Raw genomic sequence first — 16,867 nt, 5'->3', positions numbered from 1 at the left:
AAACTTATGGAACAGCTGTTTAGCGAGCAGCAGCAGCAGCAGAAACAGATCGATAATTGGCGATGCCAGACACTGTTCATAGAAAAATAGCTAACACAGTGCTGGTGAACTTGCGAGCAACGTGCAAGACAGCACTGCACAAATTTATCGATAAGCGGTTAATCGTTGCTTTCGAGCCGCAAACGGCCATCTCTAATGGTCACATTTGTTGTTGTTTCACCGGAGTTCGGACGTGCTTTTTTGTTGTTAAATGCGGATGTGCAACGTATATACAACACAGTTGCTCCCAAGTCCAGCCTATTAATCTACCTGACTGTTTTGTTGTTAATTGTTGCTCAGTTCTTGTATTACTTGTCTCTCACCTCCATCTTTCAATTGCGTCGTGTAAGAGTTGCCGAACAGAAAACAACGCTGCAATTGTTGCTACTTATTAATTAATACCCATGTAAATAATAAAAACAACGCTCAAATTCGCTAAAAGCTAAAAACGAAAACACACACATAAGTGTATATATATCTTTATATATATTGAGTAGTTCCACCGCAGGAGTCGAAGACAGGGCTGTAACGCAGGATATATTTATTTTTGTTGTTGTTCACATTGCACGTGAGTGTGAGGAGTGCGTGCGTGTGTTAATCTGTGTGGTTGCCGCGTATGTGAGTGAGAAAGAGTAGTTTCGCAAAAAAAAAAGAAACCTAAACGAAAAGAGAAAGAAAAAATGGCTCCATCTCTGAGCAAATTGGCGCACAACCAAAGCGCCATCGTCGGCGTGGCGGGGATGACGGCAGCTTTATGGATAATAGCCCATGGCAAAATGTCCAACAACAAGAGGTGAGTTAACTGTTAACTATACATTAGCATTGCAACAGCTGCTGTATGCATTGTATGCACATGTATGTATGCAAGTGTGTGCATGCATATGCATAAGTATATGTATGTTAAAATAACATTGGGCAAGGTCTTGCCTGACATTGAATTATTCAATTTCAGTTTACTCTGAGTGTGTGTGTGTGTGCATGCTGGTGTGTGTGTGGATCGTACGATGTGTGGCTCTTAACTGGTTTTATTGGCCCATTTTGAGCACAAGGACATCGCCAACAATAACAATTAAAGCGATAGCCGATTTTTGTCCCTCAGCTGATCGCAATTGGCTATTCCCTTTTGTGCTTTGCCTTTTTTCAATGCTGTACAAAGATGGCATCCAACCTTCTCCCCTCTCTCTTCCCTCTTTGTCGCGTTGGATCTATTGTGAATGTCAACCATCTGCTTAACAGCATATACCCATTAAAAATGTGTACAAGGGGCATGTATAATTTTTTTCTCAATTACGTGTAAATAGTTTATGGGCAGTTGATTTCGAGTGGCTATCGACAAATTAAACCCATGGCACTTATTGCTAAATTTTACTAGCGTTATTATCTAATCGTGTAATCAGTGTAGAAAATTTTAGTACCGTCGGTCTGGGTTCGGTGTGGATCATATTATTGCTAAAAATCGAATACACGTTGACCAAAAAATAAAAAGATGTTATCTGCTCTAGGAATTAGACACGTGTGTGGATTTATACATGTATTAATGGATAACCCCTTGGACTAATTGAAATTGTGATCAAATTCCGTTGTTGTTTGCATGACGTTAACAATTAGAATAAGTGCTTGATTGTGGGAAAGGAGGGTGGGGAAAATTGTGGTATGTTCGCTCTCAAACACGCAGCAAATATTAATAATTACAATTTGCCATTTACTTATTGGTTCTATTTATTCTGGTAAATAATTAATATATATAATATCTGCTTATTTGCAGAATAATATTGTTATTTCATATCAATATTAATATCTGATTTATTATTTTCCATAATTATTATTGGGTTAACAGTGCAAATGTTATAAGTATCTTAACGTACACATAACATTTGCCCTTAACCCATCTAAAACTATGGAAAATGTAAATCAGATATAAATATTGATCGTAACATAAGTACTATAACATGCATGTACATATGATTAACATCTGCTGATGCTATGTAACAGAGAGCTGCAACGATAATATTCGATTCGATAGAATTCGATCGATTTGCATTAGGGAGAGAGAGAGAAGGAATACCATTTTTGCATATTTGCAGCATTTAGTAATATTTTGTTAGTGTGCCATGTCAATATCGATAATTAGCTTATTTTTTTCCATGTCCCCTTTCATTAGGTTGGAACTTGTGCTCTGTTAATTAACAACAGCAACACTTTAGTCAGGTTATTTCTACTTTGCCCTCCCATCTTTCGCTTCATTTGCACATTTACACCTCGATTTGCATTAACAATTTTCAGTTACAAAAAGCACACACAGACTCACACACACGAGAGTTGGGTGGCAAAAGGTATTTTATGCAAATTTGATATGCAAAAGTGCAACAACTTTGACAGCAGCCGAATGCAATCAATGCGAAAATAAATATATACACACGCATAAACATACATAGATGCATGTTAATCCACTTGCCGGCGGCACTGCTTTGTTTACATTTCTCAATTTGCATATACATATGTTGTGTGTGTCCAACAGAATTGTGTTGTGAAGAAGATACAGAGAGCGCCGGCAGTTTGCCTAGTCTGTGATGACATGCATACATTATACATATACATACATATTGTGTGTGTGTTTGTGTTCGTGTGAGACGTAATTAACATTATAATGCAATCAAAGACGTCTACGTAGGCAATCGTTTACATTTGACTGTTATAGCTACTTGCAGTCAACAATCAGCACACTTGCACACAAATGCATGTTTATTTATGTGTGTGCGTGTTTGTCAAGTGTAATTGATTCTCAATGAATATGAAATGAATAAATAAAGAGAAAGTGTCAACGATTGTTGTTTTCTTAGATTTCAAAGCCTTTTTGTTTCGTGTTTTGTGAAATTATTTGTTTGTAGATAATCCGATGGTGCTGGGCACTAAATTTTTATATGCGTCTCAATGTTTTGTTTGTTCCGCCTTTGGATTTCGCACACTCGCCAGAATGAATGATAATTTTTGTTTATCTCTCTTGCCATGACATTCTACAGGTACGTACACATACATGCATACTTATTATGTATTACGTATGTGTGTGTGTGTGTATATATGTATGTACGTATGTACTGTACTTTTTTTTGTTGCCAGCTGTTGCGCAATGTCTTGTGCACAATACTGTTAATAGCAGCTTTTAAGCGTAGATGAGATGACTTGTAAAACTGTAAAGAATTGCATTCGTGTATTTTTTAAACGCTTACCGCATGCATTTACATACGATATTTCGATAATTATAGAAGCGCTTGACATCTTGCACCTATACTCAAAACACATTAAATTTGCACACACTTTAACACACGTTAATTGAGGCGTTAAATTGCCAGCACATTCGAATGCATTCAAAACGTTGATCAATCTTCATGCAAGCATAATACTTCAGCAGCTATTTTAACTGACAACTATGCCAAGAAGTAGCTATAGATGGCGCTTGTGTGATTTTATGAAGAATGAGAAGAGATACATGTGCATGAATGTATTTATATATATACATGTATGTATGTAGCGATAAGATATGGGATAGTAAATGTTGCCTTGTTGAACTTTGCACAGCCGGCGAAAAGTTGCCTATTTGTTTTTGTTGTTGCTTAACTTGTCAATCTCTTGTTGCTAGCATAAACATATACATATACATGTGTGTGTGTGTGTGTGTGTGTGTATGTGTTAAAACCGTCGTGTAAACTAATTTTGCACATTGTTGGTACCCTTTACTTGCTGAAATGTGTCACGCATTAAAGAAGCAGACTTTGACACCCCAAAAAAAAAAGGGGTAATACAGTTTCTGTTTTTGTTTTTTTTTTTTCACAAATCAGTGGCTTTTTGGACCATACAATGGGAGTTCAATAATGTGTTTAGCCTCACAATTGATTTGTCATAGCGATTACCAATTATCAGATAGCAACAGCGACCATTCTTTTCATTTGCAGACGAATTCGTTTATCGATCAGCATTATCACAAAATCGATAACAATTTGCGATAAGCAAACAAGAATACAAAATCCAAGCACGATAAATTCAAGCAAATCTCAAGCAACAATAAACTATTTGAGCCATTTTCTTTGCTATCTTTTGTTCATTCTTCTTCTTTCTGTCGTTCGATCGTTTGTTCGTTCGCTTTACTCACTCACCTCTATTAAAATCAAATAAAAATCTTTTATATATACATTAAAATGCAACGACTAAAACTAAGCTAAATTTAGCGCAACATTTTTAACCGAAAAATTTATATACAAATTTACAAATTGAAAATGTTATTTTCAATATTTGAGTATTTTACTTCGCCTACTTAAATGTTACAAACCTAACGGTCTTGTTGGCGTACCCTGTCACACGAGCCAACGTTAGGGTATATCAAAATATATATATATATGAAAATAAATATAAATTCGCCAGACAGCTTTGCTTTGATCAAAAAAATGCGATTGACCGACCTTTTGGACTCGAACACGTGTTAAATGTCCCCCCTTCCCCCGAATATATAAAAATACATATATATATTTATATGTGTTTGTGTGTGTGTAAGAGTTGGAACTGATAGAAGTGAGCGAGAACGCGCCACAAATGAACAAACAAAAGCTTGAAACTAGCTGCTCGTCAACTATAGATATATATGCATACATATACATATATGTATATAAAGACACCGACAAAACCAACAACTTTTCTTTGCGGCACACAAATCTATTGGGACACGCACGCACACACAGACAAATATATATATATACGTATATATATATTTTTGCATTTTGCAAATCAGCGTTACTCATCAAAAAAGAAATAGCGAAAGAATGAACGATTGCTTTTGTGTGATAAGTAGACGCCGAAGAGGTCAAAGTGAAAAGTGAGCTTTGCACTTTCTTTGGACTGCCATAAAACGGCAGACACCCACCTACACACACACACACACATACGTTCATATGTGTAGAATTTGGCCGACGAACATTGTGTGATAAGCAAATGCCGAAGAAGTCGAAGTCGAAACAATAGTTGGCCAACAACAGTCCAAGCAAAGCTGGCTTGTTTGCTCTTTAACCGGGCTAACTAACAGGGCTGCATTGCATCCGCATCCGCATACATATCCGCATCCGCAGTCGGGTCTTAAAACCAATTAAAATCAAATTACAATTATCGATTGAGCTCGGCAACGAGTTAACCTGAAACTGAAGCTGCCAAATATAATCGATCAAAATCGAATACACAATGTGAATATATAATACATATGTATATATATAGTATGTGTATAGGAACAGGAGCAGGAGCAGGTGCAATATTGCTCTGCTCTTGCAACTGCTACGAACTTTAACAGCAACTGCAACTGAAGTGAAGAATGCTGTTTCGCTCTGTTCTGTTAATTGCAGGAGCTCTGTTAATGGGCAGTAGCAGGAGCAAATAAATGTCCATTGTGGCTCTCTGGTAGTTGTAGCAGTAACATTTCTGTTAGGCTACATCGCATCAGCTGTTGCTGCTGTTCATTAATATATACATGTATATACATATTTTATGCTTATACTTTTGCAGAACTCCAATATACCCTCTTCTTTTGCCCACCTTTAAAGGGTTAGCGCATAAAAACCAGTCAGAAGTTTTTGTTATTTTTCTTTTCTAATACAATATTAATTAGTTGTCTTTCTCAATAATTATGATGATGATGATGATGTCTGTCTGTCTGTCTACCTGTCTGCCTGTTTGTCTGCCTGTCTGTATGCCTTCCACATGCATTCAAATTGAATAAGCAACCTTGGGCGACTGCAAATAGACCTATCTAATTTTATTTATAGATACAAATATGTATATAGCTACTTGTCCAGAGTTACACGATTGCACGTAGTTGTAAAATGAACGTCGAATTAGTAATTTTGTGAGGCAACTGGCAGTGCAATTAGATACGCTGGGTTAGCTGACTTCAAAATTAATTCGATATGTGCAACAAGTCCAGCAAGCCTGGCACATTGAAGATTGCCAGTTTGCCACCTAATCTTGCCACCGTATTAAAACGATTCAACATTTATCGATAGTGGAAAGAAAATCAAAAAATATTTCAAATATATTTTGAAATGTAAATGAAAGTAAAGAGATTGGAAAATATAAAATGTGCTCAATAAGGAATCACAAGATTAATTCGAAAACATTGTAGCGCAATATAATTATAGTCGATCTCGATCCCGTTACTTGGTTGTATATATGTGAATATATCTGGTATACAATAATTACGATACCACATTCAACATTTAAAGTATCTAGCTCATTAATAGTCAGTGAGTGACTCGGCTAGCGATGCTGATCACGAATTTATACACGATATACCTTTTGGGGTTCGATATGCTTCCTGCTGCCTGTAATATACTTTTGCATCATTATTTTTGAGCTATTTTGAATGGTACCCTGACCAAGAAATACTCATACCGATGTGTAACTTTTGGTAAACAAACTAGCTCGACTTGCACATACCCTGTTGTTAAATATACAGCAGAGCTAATTGCTAATTGTTATTTGTTAATTATTATATTATATGAAGAGCAGGGCTCGTATCACAATTGCGTATTCATATTATTATTAACAATGTACTATTTTTTTTTACCAATCTCAATTAGTTGAGATCTAATCTTGAGCTCTCGGGTCGAAAAAGCTCATTTGCATAATTATTTAGTGTGCGGCACTAATGAACCGGTCTCTGTGATAATTTCGAACTTTGCACTATAAAATATTATTAATACGCCATTTGAAATTAGCTTAAGCAGCTCGTGGACAAGGAGAACATTACAATTGTGCTTTGCCGACTCTGCAATACTCTCGATTAAACATTAAGGATTATGAAAAGTATTTGAAAATACTTGTATAAACTGAAATGAATTCAAATCGTTTACTAATCTTTAAAAATTGATTACATTTTTGCAGAAAATCGAGCTATGAGGACAAAATTCAGTATACCATCTCGGAGAAGAAGGATAAAAAGTCGAACAAGGCTCACGTGAATGCAATATTCTTCAAACAGCTGCGACAGCTGCTGCGTGAGTATTCAAGTTGATATATATGGGGATATGTGAGCATATTAAATATATCTAATCTTTTTGTGACAGCTATACTCATACCTAGATTCTGGTGCATTGAAACGGGTCTGCTGATGGTAATTGCGGGCGCCTTGATCGGTCGATCTGTCAGCGATATATGGATGATACAGAATGCAACAGTTGTCGAGAGCACCATTATACATATGAATCGGGCCAAGTTTAAGTCAGCACTACTCAAATATCTGGCCGCATTGCCAGCGGTACGTATGCTCCCCATATCTATAGAATTTCAAAACTTATTTCGTCCATTTTCATTAGATCTCGGTGGTTACCAATATCCTCAAGTGGAGTCTCGGCGAGCTGAAGCTGCGTTTTCGCACAAACCTAACGCATCATCTGTACAATCAGTACCTCAAGTGAGTTGAAGCCCTCTTCTTGTTCCGCTTGGGGAAAATGCTGAAAAGATTTGCTCAACTTGGGTCCAACGATCAACGATTACGCTCATCATTACGAATCCATCGGACTGCTAAAGTCCAGAGTACTTCAGAACGAGGCACATTTACTATTCCCTAGCAGCAAATAGAAATATTGTTCTGCTCAGTAGCAGAAAACTAAATTAAACAGAAATAGCAGCCAGCAACTGCTACTGCTTTAGCATGTCTATGTGATAAGTCAGTCAGTCAGTCAGCTATAGCTTCTGGTGTACAGGTATCCTGGTATTTCCCTTGGCTGCTAGCTGAGCGTGTCTCAGTCTGCTTATAGTGGTTTCATCTGCCAGAAAGCATCTTCTACAATTTGTACACAAAGTGAAGAGCTACTAAATGAACAAAGAACAAAGACATCTGCCGCATGGCTTCGGCAGGTTTATTGGAAACTCTTCAAACATCTAAACTATCTACAATTTGGCTTATCCTACGTTGGATCTTATCTGGGATATATGTACATTTATAGCTGTCAATGCGTGTAGACCCTTTAGTCCTATCACAATATTTGCTATGCAGAGATCTCCACTCGCTTAAAGTCCTATTATGTATCTCATTCCATTGAATCTGTTTTCGATAAGAGTCGTATTGAATTGTTTTGAGCTTCAAAATGTATACTTCTAAGTGATATATAGACTGATATGTATAATCTGATTCACTTGCAGTGGCTACACATACTATAAAATGTCCAATCTGGATAATCGGATAGCGAACGCCGATCAGCTGCTGACAACAGACATTGATAAGTTCTGTGAGAGCGCAACGGATCTGTATTCGAACATCAGTAAACCGGTGCTGGACATATTCATCTATGTGTATCGGTTAACTGTGAATCTGGGTGGCAAAACGCCATCCATACTGATGCTCTATCTGCTGTTTGCTGGCATATTTCTGACACGACTCCGTCGTCCCACCGGTCGCCTGACCGTCGAGGAGCAGAAGCTGGAGGGCGAGTTCCGCTATGTGAATAGCAGGCTGATCACCAACTCGGAGGAGGTCGCCTTCTATCAGGGCAATGTCCGCGAGAAGCTAACGCTGCTCGCCAGCTTCTCCAAGCTGCGCTCCCATCTCCGCAAGTTCCTCGAGTTCCGCGTCAGCATGGGCATCATCGACAACATCATTGGCAAATGTGAGTGGCGACACTTGAAGGAATCACTTGACATATGTCTTATGGCTTATGACTATTGATTTGATTCGTTTGGTTTTTTTGGCTTGCAGACTTTGCATCGATTGTTGGCTTCTATGCGGTGTCGATACCCTTCTTCACGGAGAATCATCCGCTGTTGTCCGGCGAGAAGAGCGGACAGCGTCTGCAGGCCTATTACACATACGGACGGATGCTGATCAAGCTGGCGGAGGCCATTGGTCGTCTGGTATTGGCTGGCAGGGAGATGTCACGCCTGGCCGGCTTTACGGCACGCATGACGGAGTTGATCAAGGTGCTGGGTGATCTCAATAAGGGCACCTACGAGCGCACCATGGTCAATGGGAATAGCATTGCGCATAATGGTGACGGGTCCGCTTCAACGCCAAATACCTTTGGTCCCAACAAGGGCATCATGTGCTTCGAGGACAATATTATACGGTTCGAGGCGGTGCCACTGGTCACGCCCAATGGCGATGTGCTGCTCCGGGAGCTGACCTTTGAAGTGAAGTAAGTCAAGCTCGCCAGCTCACCTCTCTATATCTATATCTATATATATATCTATTGTTTCGTGATTAGATCGGGCACCAATGTTCTCGTCTGTGGTCCCAATGGCTGTGGCAAATCCTCACTGTTTCGCATCCTGGGCGAACTGTGGCCCACCTGGGGTGGCAAGGTGACGAAACCATCGCGTGGCAAACTCTTCTACATTCCACAGCGTCCGTACATGACGCTAGGCAGCCTTCGTGATCAGGTAAGTCTCAAGCCTAAGGGCCGATCTGCCATATATTTGAATTCTTGGTGGCAATAGGCTGGCTAGTCTGTTTACACCATCTGGTAACTGAACATTAGTTCAATTATTTGTTGTAATATGAAAATAATTATTATTAATTGGATTACAAATGGATTTCCCAGAGAGAGATAGAGAATTGTTGGATTTTCTGTAACTTTCTGTTCATTCTTTTCATTCTAGTAAATATAACAAGCATTTGAATATTTTGAATACATAGCTACATACATGTATAATACAGACCATATTTAGTTGTATATGTTTTGAACTGCAACTTTGTAAAATTTGTATTTTCTGTTCTGCATTCAGTTTGCCATTCAAATTATGACTGGCAACGTTGCCACATCTCTCTGGCATTTCAGATTATCTGGCAGCTGATCGCATTTATCTGGCAAATTGTTCAAAGTCTCTCTCTATCTAGCTTGTACTTTCCTCTCTTAAACACTATTGCTATACGTACGTCTTCTTCAAGAACCAATCCAATGTTTAAGTCTCTAACTTTAAGTTATGCTCTCGCTCACTCATATATTGATATCTCTCTCTCTCTCTCTCTCTCTCACTCTCTCTGTCAGATTATTTATCCGCATACACGCGACGATATGCGTCGCTTGGGCAAATCGGATGAGGATCTCTTGCACTTCTTGGACATTGTGCAGCTAACGTATCTGGAGCAGCGGGAGAATGGACTCGATGCCATCGAGGATTGGATCGATGTGCTGTCCGGCGGCGAGAAGCAGCGCATTGCGATGGCCCGACTCTTCTATCACAAGCCGCAGTTTGCGATTCTCGATGAGTGCACCAGTGCCGTATCCGTTGATGTTGAGGGCAAGATGTACAGTTATTGTCGGGAGGCGGGCATTACGCTATTTACCGTATCGCATCGCAAGTCGCTTTGGGTGCACCACGATTACTATTTACAGTTTGATGGCCGTGGCAAATATGAATTTGCCACCATCGATCAGGACAAGGAGCACTTTGGATCGTAAAAACACACGAACAAACCCGAGCACAACGCACACATACCGTTTCCCTACCTCCCATCCCATGCGTCCATCTCAGTCTCCATCTTCCCCTCAGCCAATACACACACACACACGCTCACAAACACACACAATAAGTGGAACTTTTGATACCTTTACCCAAACAAATGAATATATTTAGTGTCATAGCGCTTAGCTTTTAGTCATTAGTTCCTATCACTTTTGCTGTTGGTATTCATAAAAACTCAACATGAACTTCCCCCAAACTGCTTTCACCTTTCCCTTTGTCTTCTACTCCTGCCCGAATGTATATATATATAAATATATATATATATATTGTGCTTGTTGTTGAATAGCATTCATTCCTATTTTTTGTTTTGTTTTGTATGACTTTTGTAATATTTTCTTCTATTTTATATCACTTCCTGATTTGATCTTTTTACGAGTTTTATTTTTTTTTTGAGTCGCAGAGCTGGTGTTAGTTAATTAAGCAATAATCAGTTTAAACTATTTAGCAAACATTTAGTAAATTTACACACACACACACACACGATTCCCCCTCGCCCATGTACATGCAAAGTTTTGTAATTTGTATTTAATATATATATATATATATATAAAATATATATTATCTGTCGAACATCCATTTATTTTTCTCTATATATATTTTTTTTACATTCGGTTAAATTGGTATTTGTAATGGAATTGTATCATTTAACTGCACAACAAACACCAAACAACATCAATTACATTGTATTGTTTAGTTAATGCTTGTTAGTGCAATTTGCAAATAAAATGTATATACATATAGATATATATATATGTATGTATATCTATATATAAAACACAAACCAAACTCTGATCTTTAACGCCAAAGGGTGAGGGTGACTTTGACAAGCAATAAACCATCACAGAAAATGAGAGTTTTATATGCACTCCGCTCTCTCCACAAAATGCAAGGTGAAATGAAAGGGTTCTGTGTAAAGTGATTAACAAATGATTTATTTGTTGGAGCATTATTTACGTTGTTGCTGCTGCTGGTGCTGCTGCTGCGTGTGAGTGCATTATTATTATTTTTAAATTTTACTTTGAATACGTTTAATGGCTTATTCAAAAATCTGTAACATGCAAAGCGCCATCTGTTGGCAAACGAAGGAGACTGGTCGAGGTTGCATGGCGCAAATACAAATGCAAATTGAAATCATTTTCGAGAGCCGAATTATAATACTTCTGATAAACTATAAATAACTAAATGTAATTGTCGATATGTACAAATAAAAAAAAAAAGAAGAAATCAATTTTGAATTAAGGTTTACGTTTCGGCTTTTTGCTTTCCATGAGGCTCATGATTGTTTTGCGCAAATCTTCCGTTTCCTTTTGCTCCATTTCGAGATGTTCGATCTGCTCTTTCTTCTCCTGCAGTTGCGTTTCCAGCACACTGACAAGATCCTCGCACTTTTTGCGCCCCTCTCGCTGCTCCTCGAGCGCCTTGTGCGTTTTGGCCAGCTCCACGGTGCGCTCCTCAATGGTGCGCACCTTCTCCTTGATGTCCTGCTCATAGGCAATCACCGTTTTCTTCAGCTTATCGATGCGTTTGCACTGCGAGAAACGAATATGCATATGTATTGGTGAGTCTTGTAGGTCTGATTTGGTTTTTGATTTCGAATGTGGCTTACATTGTCCTTGCTAAGCGCTTCCAGTTTCGATAGCTCTTCGCTTTTGGCGCTAAGATTGCTGCGCAGCTCCTCGTTCTCCTCTTGCAGATGGCCAATCTCCGATTGTTTGACGGCGAGACGGCGTTCGGTGGCCTGCAGCTGATCCGATGTTTCTGACCAACGCTTGAGCAAATCGCTCAGATTCGTTTTCAGCTGTCCCGCCTGCGCCTTGAGATCCTTGCACTGTGTCTGCAGCCTGCTCAATATCGATATCGATTGATTAAAAAATGTCTCACGAAATTTGAATATATTTACGCACCGCTCCTGGCTGATGAGCAGCTCAAAGTTGTTGCTCTGGAAGCGTTCGAGTTGGGCACTCTGCACATGGGTCAGCTGGCTGCTCTTGGTCAGCTGAACGCTGGCCTGCTCCAGCCGCTGTTCCATTTGATGCAACTGACAGCCGAGGCTATCGATCCGATGGTTGTACAACTCGATCACCTGTGACACAGGCAGCGCCTGCAGCTCATTCCTTTCCAGCGTTGCCCCAATGCTCTCAATCAACGCATTCACCCGCTGTCCCAGCTCCTTGTCGATGAACGTGTGATGACCCTTCAGGATGGCGCTCAAATTGCGCCACTGTTCCGAAGGATCCGACTCGATGTTGCTGCTCGGTGTGGCAATTGTATTGTTGCATATTTTGGACACGTACTGCAAGCGTAAAATAGAAGAGATGGATTTAGTAGTCACATGTGGATACAAGTGGCTGCCTAAAAATTAACTTAACATTTCCACTCAGCTCATCATCAAAATCAGACAATGGCGCAACGTTTAAGAATGCTGCGCAAAGAAGAGTAGAAAAAAAATGCGCTCGAAAATCATCAATATAAAATAAGAATCGGCCAATCATATTTGACAACCTTTAAGGTCTCTAGACCTGGATAGGATTATCCATAGGTATATAGCAGTACATAGTATATAAGATGATAAGTAAGAATGCTCCAGTTGGGCGAGCACGACTAGGAGATACTCTGTTGTTGCTTGTTTAATTTGAAAATAGATTTCGGTTAACAAAGTCTGCGGTTCATATACACAATTGATCAATAACACTGCAAGGTATAATATTACAACAAGTGCAAGACTATATCTTAATAAGTGTGGTTTTTTTGCTATCAGCTATCGATTTGTTATCGATCAAATGAACTGGTGATCTACGAGAAGTTGTATTTTGTAGCTCTTATAGTCTCTGGTCCTACTGAAATTATTTGCAGTTGATCAATAATATGTCTGGTCTATATCGATTGACAGGCGCTTTACAATTGTGTTTTTTTGCTATCGGAAATCGATTTGTATCGATAGTCGCGAAACGGGCGCAGTTATCAGAAAGAAACTTGATCAGACAGACAAACAGACAGACAGTTGATGCTGATCTGAAATATATATGTATGGTTTTAATGGATAGACAGAGATGAGCAGGAGGTTACCTTTGCAACGGCTGCCTTGGGAAACTGTTCGAATTGTGCTATTTGGAGCATGGCGGCGACTAGCTGCTCGTTGCCGCTGAGCATGGCGCGGGCTAGGGCGTATTGCAGCTGGGGCAGATCGAGCATGGCGCAGCACTTGTCCAGATAGGCTTTCTTCGCGATGCTGGCAAAGTTGAGCAGCAGCAGCAGACAGTAGACGACCTTCTCCACTTCGGCGGCGACGAGCGTCTGACCGCTGAGCATTTGGGGCAGCAATGCAAGCGGTGCGGCTAGTATCTTATCGAAATACGACTCGGATATTTTGGATAGGACCAGTTTCTCCGTTTTCGGATCGCGCAACAGGCTGAGCAGCAATCGGAGTATGGCCGTCACTTGGATCGGCTTCGTCTCGCTGCGTTCGGCGCTGCTGACCAACTTGAAGACGTTGGTGTTGGCATCGCGTGCGATCAGCTGGGCGACAGCCGACTGCTTGCCGCGTTGCAGCAGCGACGACAACAGTTCGATGGCAGCCACGCCGCACAAATCGGACTCCAGCCAGTCGCAGAGGAGCTCATACAGTCTCGGCGTGATTGCGTCTAAGCTAATCGCATTGTGGGTGTCCGACAGCTGCAGCACATGCGCGATCAGCTTGAAGATTAACTGCAAGCAGCACTGCTGATGCTTGCGCACATCCTCAGTGGCGTCATCCATCTCGTGGCGTGCATCAATTTGCTGCAAAGGAACAAGCTTCGTTCGTGAATGGACGGGGGAGTAGCAGGAGGAAGAGGAGGAGGTTACTTACATTCAGCAACCGTTCGATATCCTCGCAGTAGTGACCATAGCTGAGCATGGCACGCTGCAGTCCCGCATGGCATTGGGCATCCAGCAGCAGATCGACAATGTGCCGCAGCTGTGGGACATCCCACTGCCTCAGGCAATCCTCGATGCCGGCAAAGGCGGTGCGCAGAAATGTGTGCAGCTCCCGCTGCTCCAAGCTATGCACATCCTCGGACAGAATGATGAGCATCTTGTACGCCAGCAGGCCATAGTTTTGGATGCGGCGACTGAAACTGGAGATGTTCACGCTGCGCAGAAAGAGGAACAGCACCACAAAGTTCTTGTAGCACACATTGACCAGAATCGAGAGCGACAGCTTTGCCCGCCTCAAATTGGGATCGTCAGACTCCTCGTCGTCATCGTCGTCGGCGCTGTGCACGAGCTCGACGAGCTGCTCGAGCAGCACCACCAGATACGGCTCCTCCCAGCCGATGCGTATGCCATACGTGAGATCTTGGAGCAGGAGCAGCAAGCGCTGCACACGCTCCTCGCGCTTTGTCCGCTTCAGCAGGTAGCTCAGCAGGGGCACAAAGCAATGTTGCTGCACAATGGCGGTGCGTGCCTCCAAGTTGCGGCTGCAGTGCTGCAGCAGCGACACACAGCTCCACATTGCATCGCCATCGCCATCGTCCAGGCCGCTCATCAGCGCGTGCAGCTCCACAAAGAATTTAGCCAGCTCCAAATTGCCGGCAGCATAACAATGCGGCGGCACTTTTGTGCCGAGCAGGGCAATACTGCGCTGCAGGTGCAGCAGCGACTCCTCCGATTTGAGCTGTTGATAGGCCTTCACCTGGATGCTGAACTCGCGCACATACCTAATTGCTTGCGTCAGTGCCGCATCCTGTTGCGCCAACGCTGAGTCGCCATTCTGGTTGTTGTTGTTGCTGCTGATGTTGTTGTTATTGCTGTTGTGGCTTGTGCTGCCACTGTCGTGAGCTTGTAGCGTGGACATTGTGTTCACACGATTTATATATTTATTAGTTTTATGAATTGCACAAGTTTAGTCGAGGTTTGCTCTTTTGTTTGCAGCGCGGCTTTTTATTCGAACTTTGTTTGACACTTCATGCGAGCTGTGTATCGATAACGGAACTAGTTCAATTGAACAGTTTTGATTGTATTTTCTATTTTAAAGCAGTCATTTCCAAAGTGTGAAGTGCCGAGCTAAATGAATCATGTTAGTCTATTTATTATTATTATTATTATTATGCTTAGTTTGCGCTGAGGTAAGTGCCGTCAACGCGAAACAAGCCAACAATTATCGATAAGTAGTTGGCTCATGCGCAAGTTGGCAGCGCTGCTCACATTTTATTTGTTTTGGCTGCAGCGCGCCAACTTTGAATTGCTCAGCTTATCGATAAGTAGCACACATACAAGTATAGATTGGCAGCACTGTTAACACATGGTTTATTGGCAGCACTGATAACGTAAATGTTGTTGGCAGCGCTACGAACATATGTTCTGGATGCAGCGCGCTAATTTTGAATGATTGATTTGGTAAAGAACCCTTCTGGTTTTGATAAATCGTAAACAAACAAAGCCTAGCAGGGTCAAAGGCAAAACGTGTTGCTCAGCTAAACGATTAATTACCAAACAGGTATTTTTAAATACAAATACCCTTTAAATGTATGTATGTACAGAGTATTAAAATTTGTCCAGTGAATTTGGTTTGGAAGTTGGCCGTTATTTATGGCCTCTTTTTAGACCAACAAAACTTAAAGCTTAAAATTGATTGCTTAAAATAATACATGTATGTATTTAAGTTGAAATCAAATCAGCTACACACACACACACACACACACGCACGCGTGCGTTACATTTCAAATAGCGTATAAATTGTATTTTCGGGCACAAGTCGTCCAATGCAAAATCAAAACGCAATTCTTTGCTGGACAGCTTAGCCGCAGGCTGTGCCAATGGTGGAGGTGGATGGCGTTATGGATGGGTGGTACGTCATGGACACATGTGCTCCCCGCCATGTATGTAAACTGTGCATGTATATTTATGTATATGTACTACTTGCCTACCCCCTTCGAACGGAGATTCCCCCATAGCCTGCACCCCTTGAAAATTACGCATGCTTTGCAGTAGACTTTCCTTATGCTCCTCTGCAGCTGTGGGTGGCTTTGGGCGTACTGAAGAGTGGGCAGTGGTGGGTTGGCTTAAAATGTGCGAAAGCATAAGCCTAAGCTTTTTTATCGTCTCGACCATGAGGCCAGCCAGCCAGCCAGCCAGTCAGCCCAACCAGCCAGGCAGTTGGCCACGACTTGTGTGTGTGTGTGTGTTGATGTGTTGTGTGTGTGTGTTTGTGTGGGTGAAAAATGAAAGTGGTCCACACACAAATTTGGAGAGTACAGTGCTTTCTCGCAAATTGCTACATACAACAGAAGAGGAGAACTCAGTCAAATCGACATAAGACATTCAAAATAAGAATACATTTGAAGTTGCGCCA

The 16,867-nt window shown here is 41.1% G+C and overlaps 2 protein-coding genes across 2 annotated transcripts; one reads left to right on the top strand and one right to left on the bottom strand.

Annotated features, from left to right (window-relative positions):
• Nucleotides 1-206: 206 nt before the first annotated feature.
• On the top strand, nt 207-11,102 carry LOC6566180 (ATP-binding cassette sub-family D member 3). Its single transcript, XM_001991914.2, has 8 exons — nt 207-832; nt 6,958-7,070; nt 7,140-7,330; nt 7,389-7,486; nt 8,218-8,681; nt 8,771-9,206; nt 9,276-9,450; nt 10,059-11,102. Exons 1-8 carry the CDS (start codon nt 720-722, stop codon nt 10,470-10,472), a joined length of 2,004 nt encoding a protein of 667 aa, XP_001991950.1. The 5' UTR covers nt 207-719; the 3' UTR covers nt 10,473-11,102.
• Nucleotides 11,103-11,667: 565 nt separating this feature from the next.
• Nucleotides 11,668-15,457, bottom strand: LOC6566179. Its single transcript, XM_001991913.2, has 5 exons — nt 14,384-15,457; nt 13,603-14,313; nt 12,441-12,829; nt 12,143-12,377; nt 11,668-12,065 (listed from the first exon to the last, which is right to left on the bottom strand). Exons 1-5 carry the CDS (start codon nt 15,368-15,370, stop codon nt 11,772-11,774), a joined length of 2,616 nt encoding a protein of 871 aa, XP_001991949.1. The 5' UTR covers nt 15,371-15,457; the 3' UTR covers nt 11,668-11,771.
• Nucleotides 15,458-16,867: the final 1,410 nt, after the last annotated feature.

This window comes from Drosophila grimshawi, unplaced genomic scaffold (assembly GCF_018153295.1).
Source record: "Drosophila grimshawi isolate 15287-2541.00 unplaced genomic scaffold, ASM1815329v1 contig_848, whole genome shotgun sequence".
Classification (NCBI taxonomy): Eukaryota; Metazoa; Arthropoda; class Insecta; order Diptera; family Drosophilidae; genus Drosophila; species Drosophila grimshawi.
The sequence above is the reverse complement of the archived record's forward strand: the minus strand, read 5'-3'. Positions and strand labels throughout refer to the sequence as shown.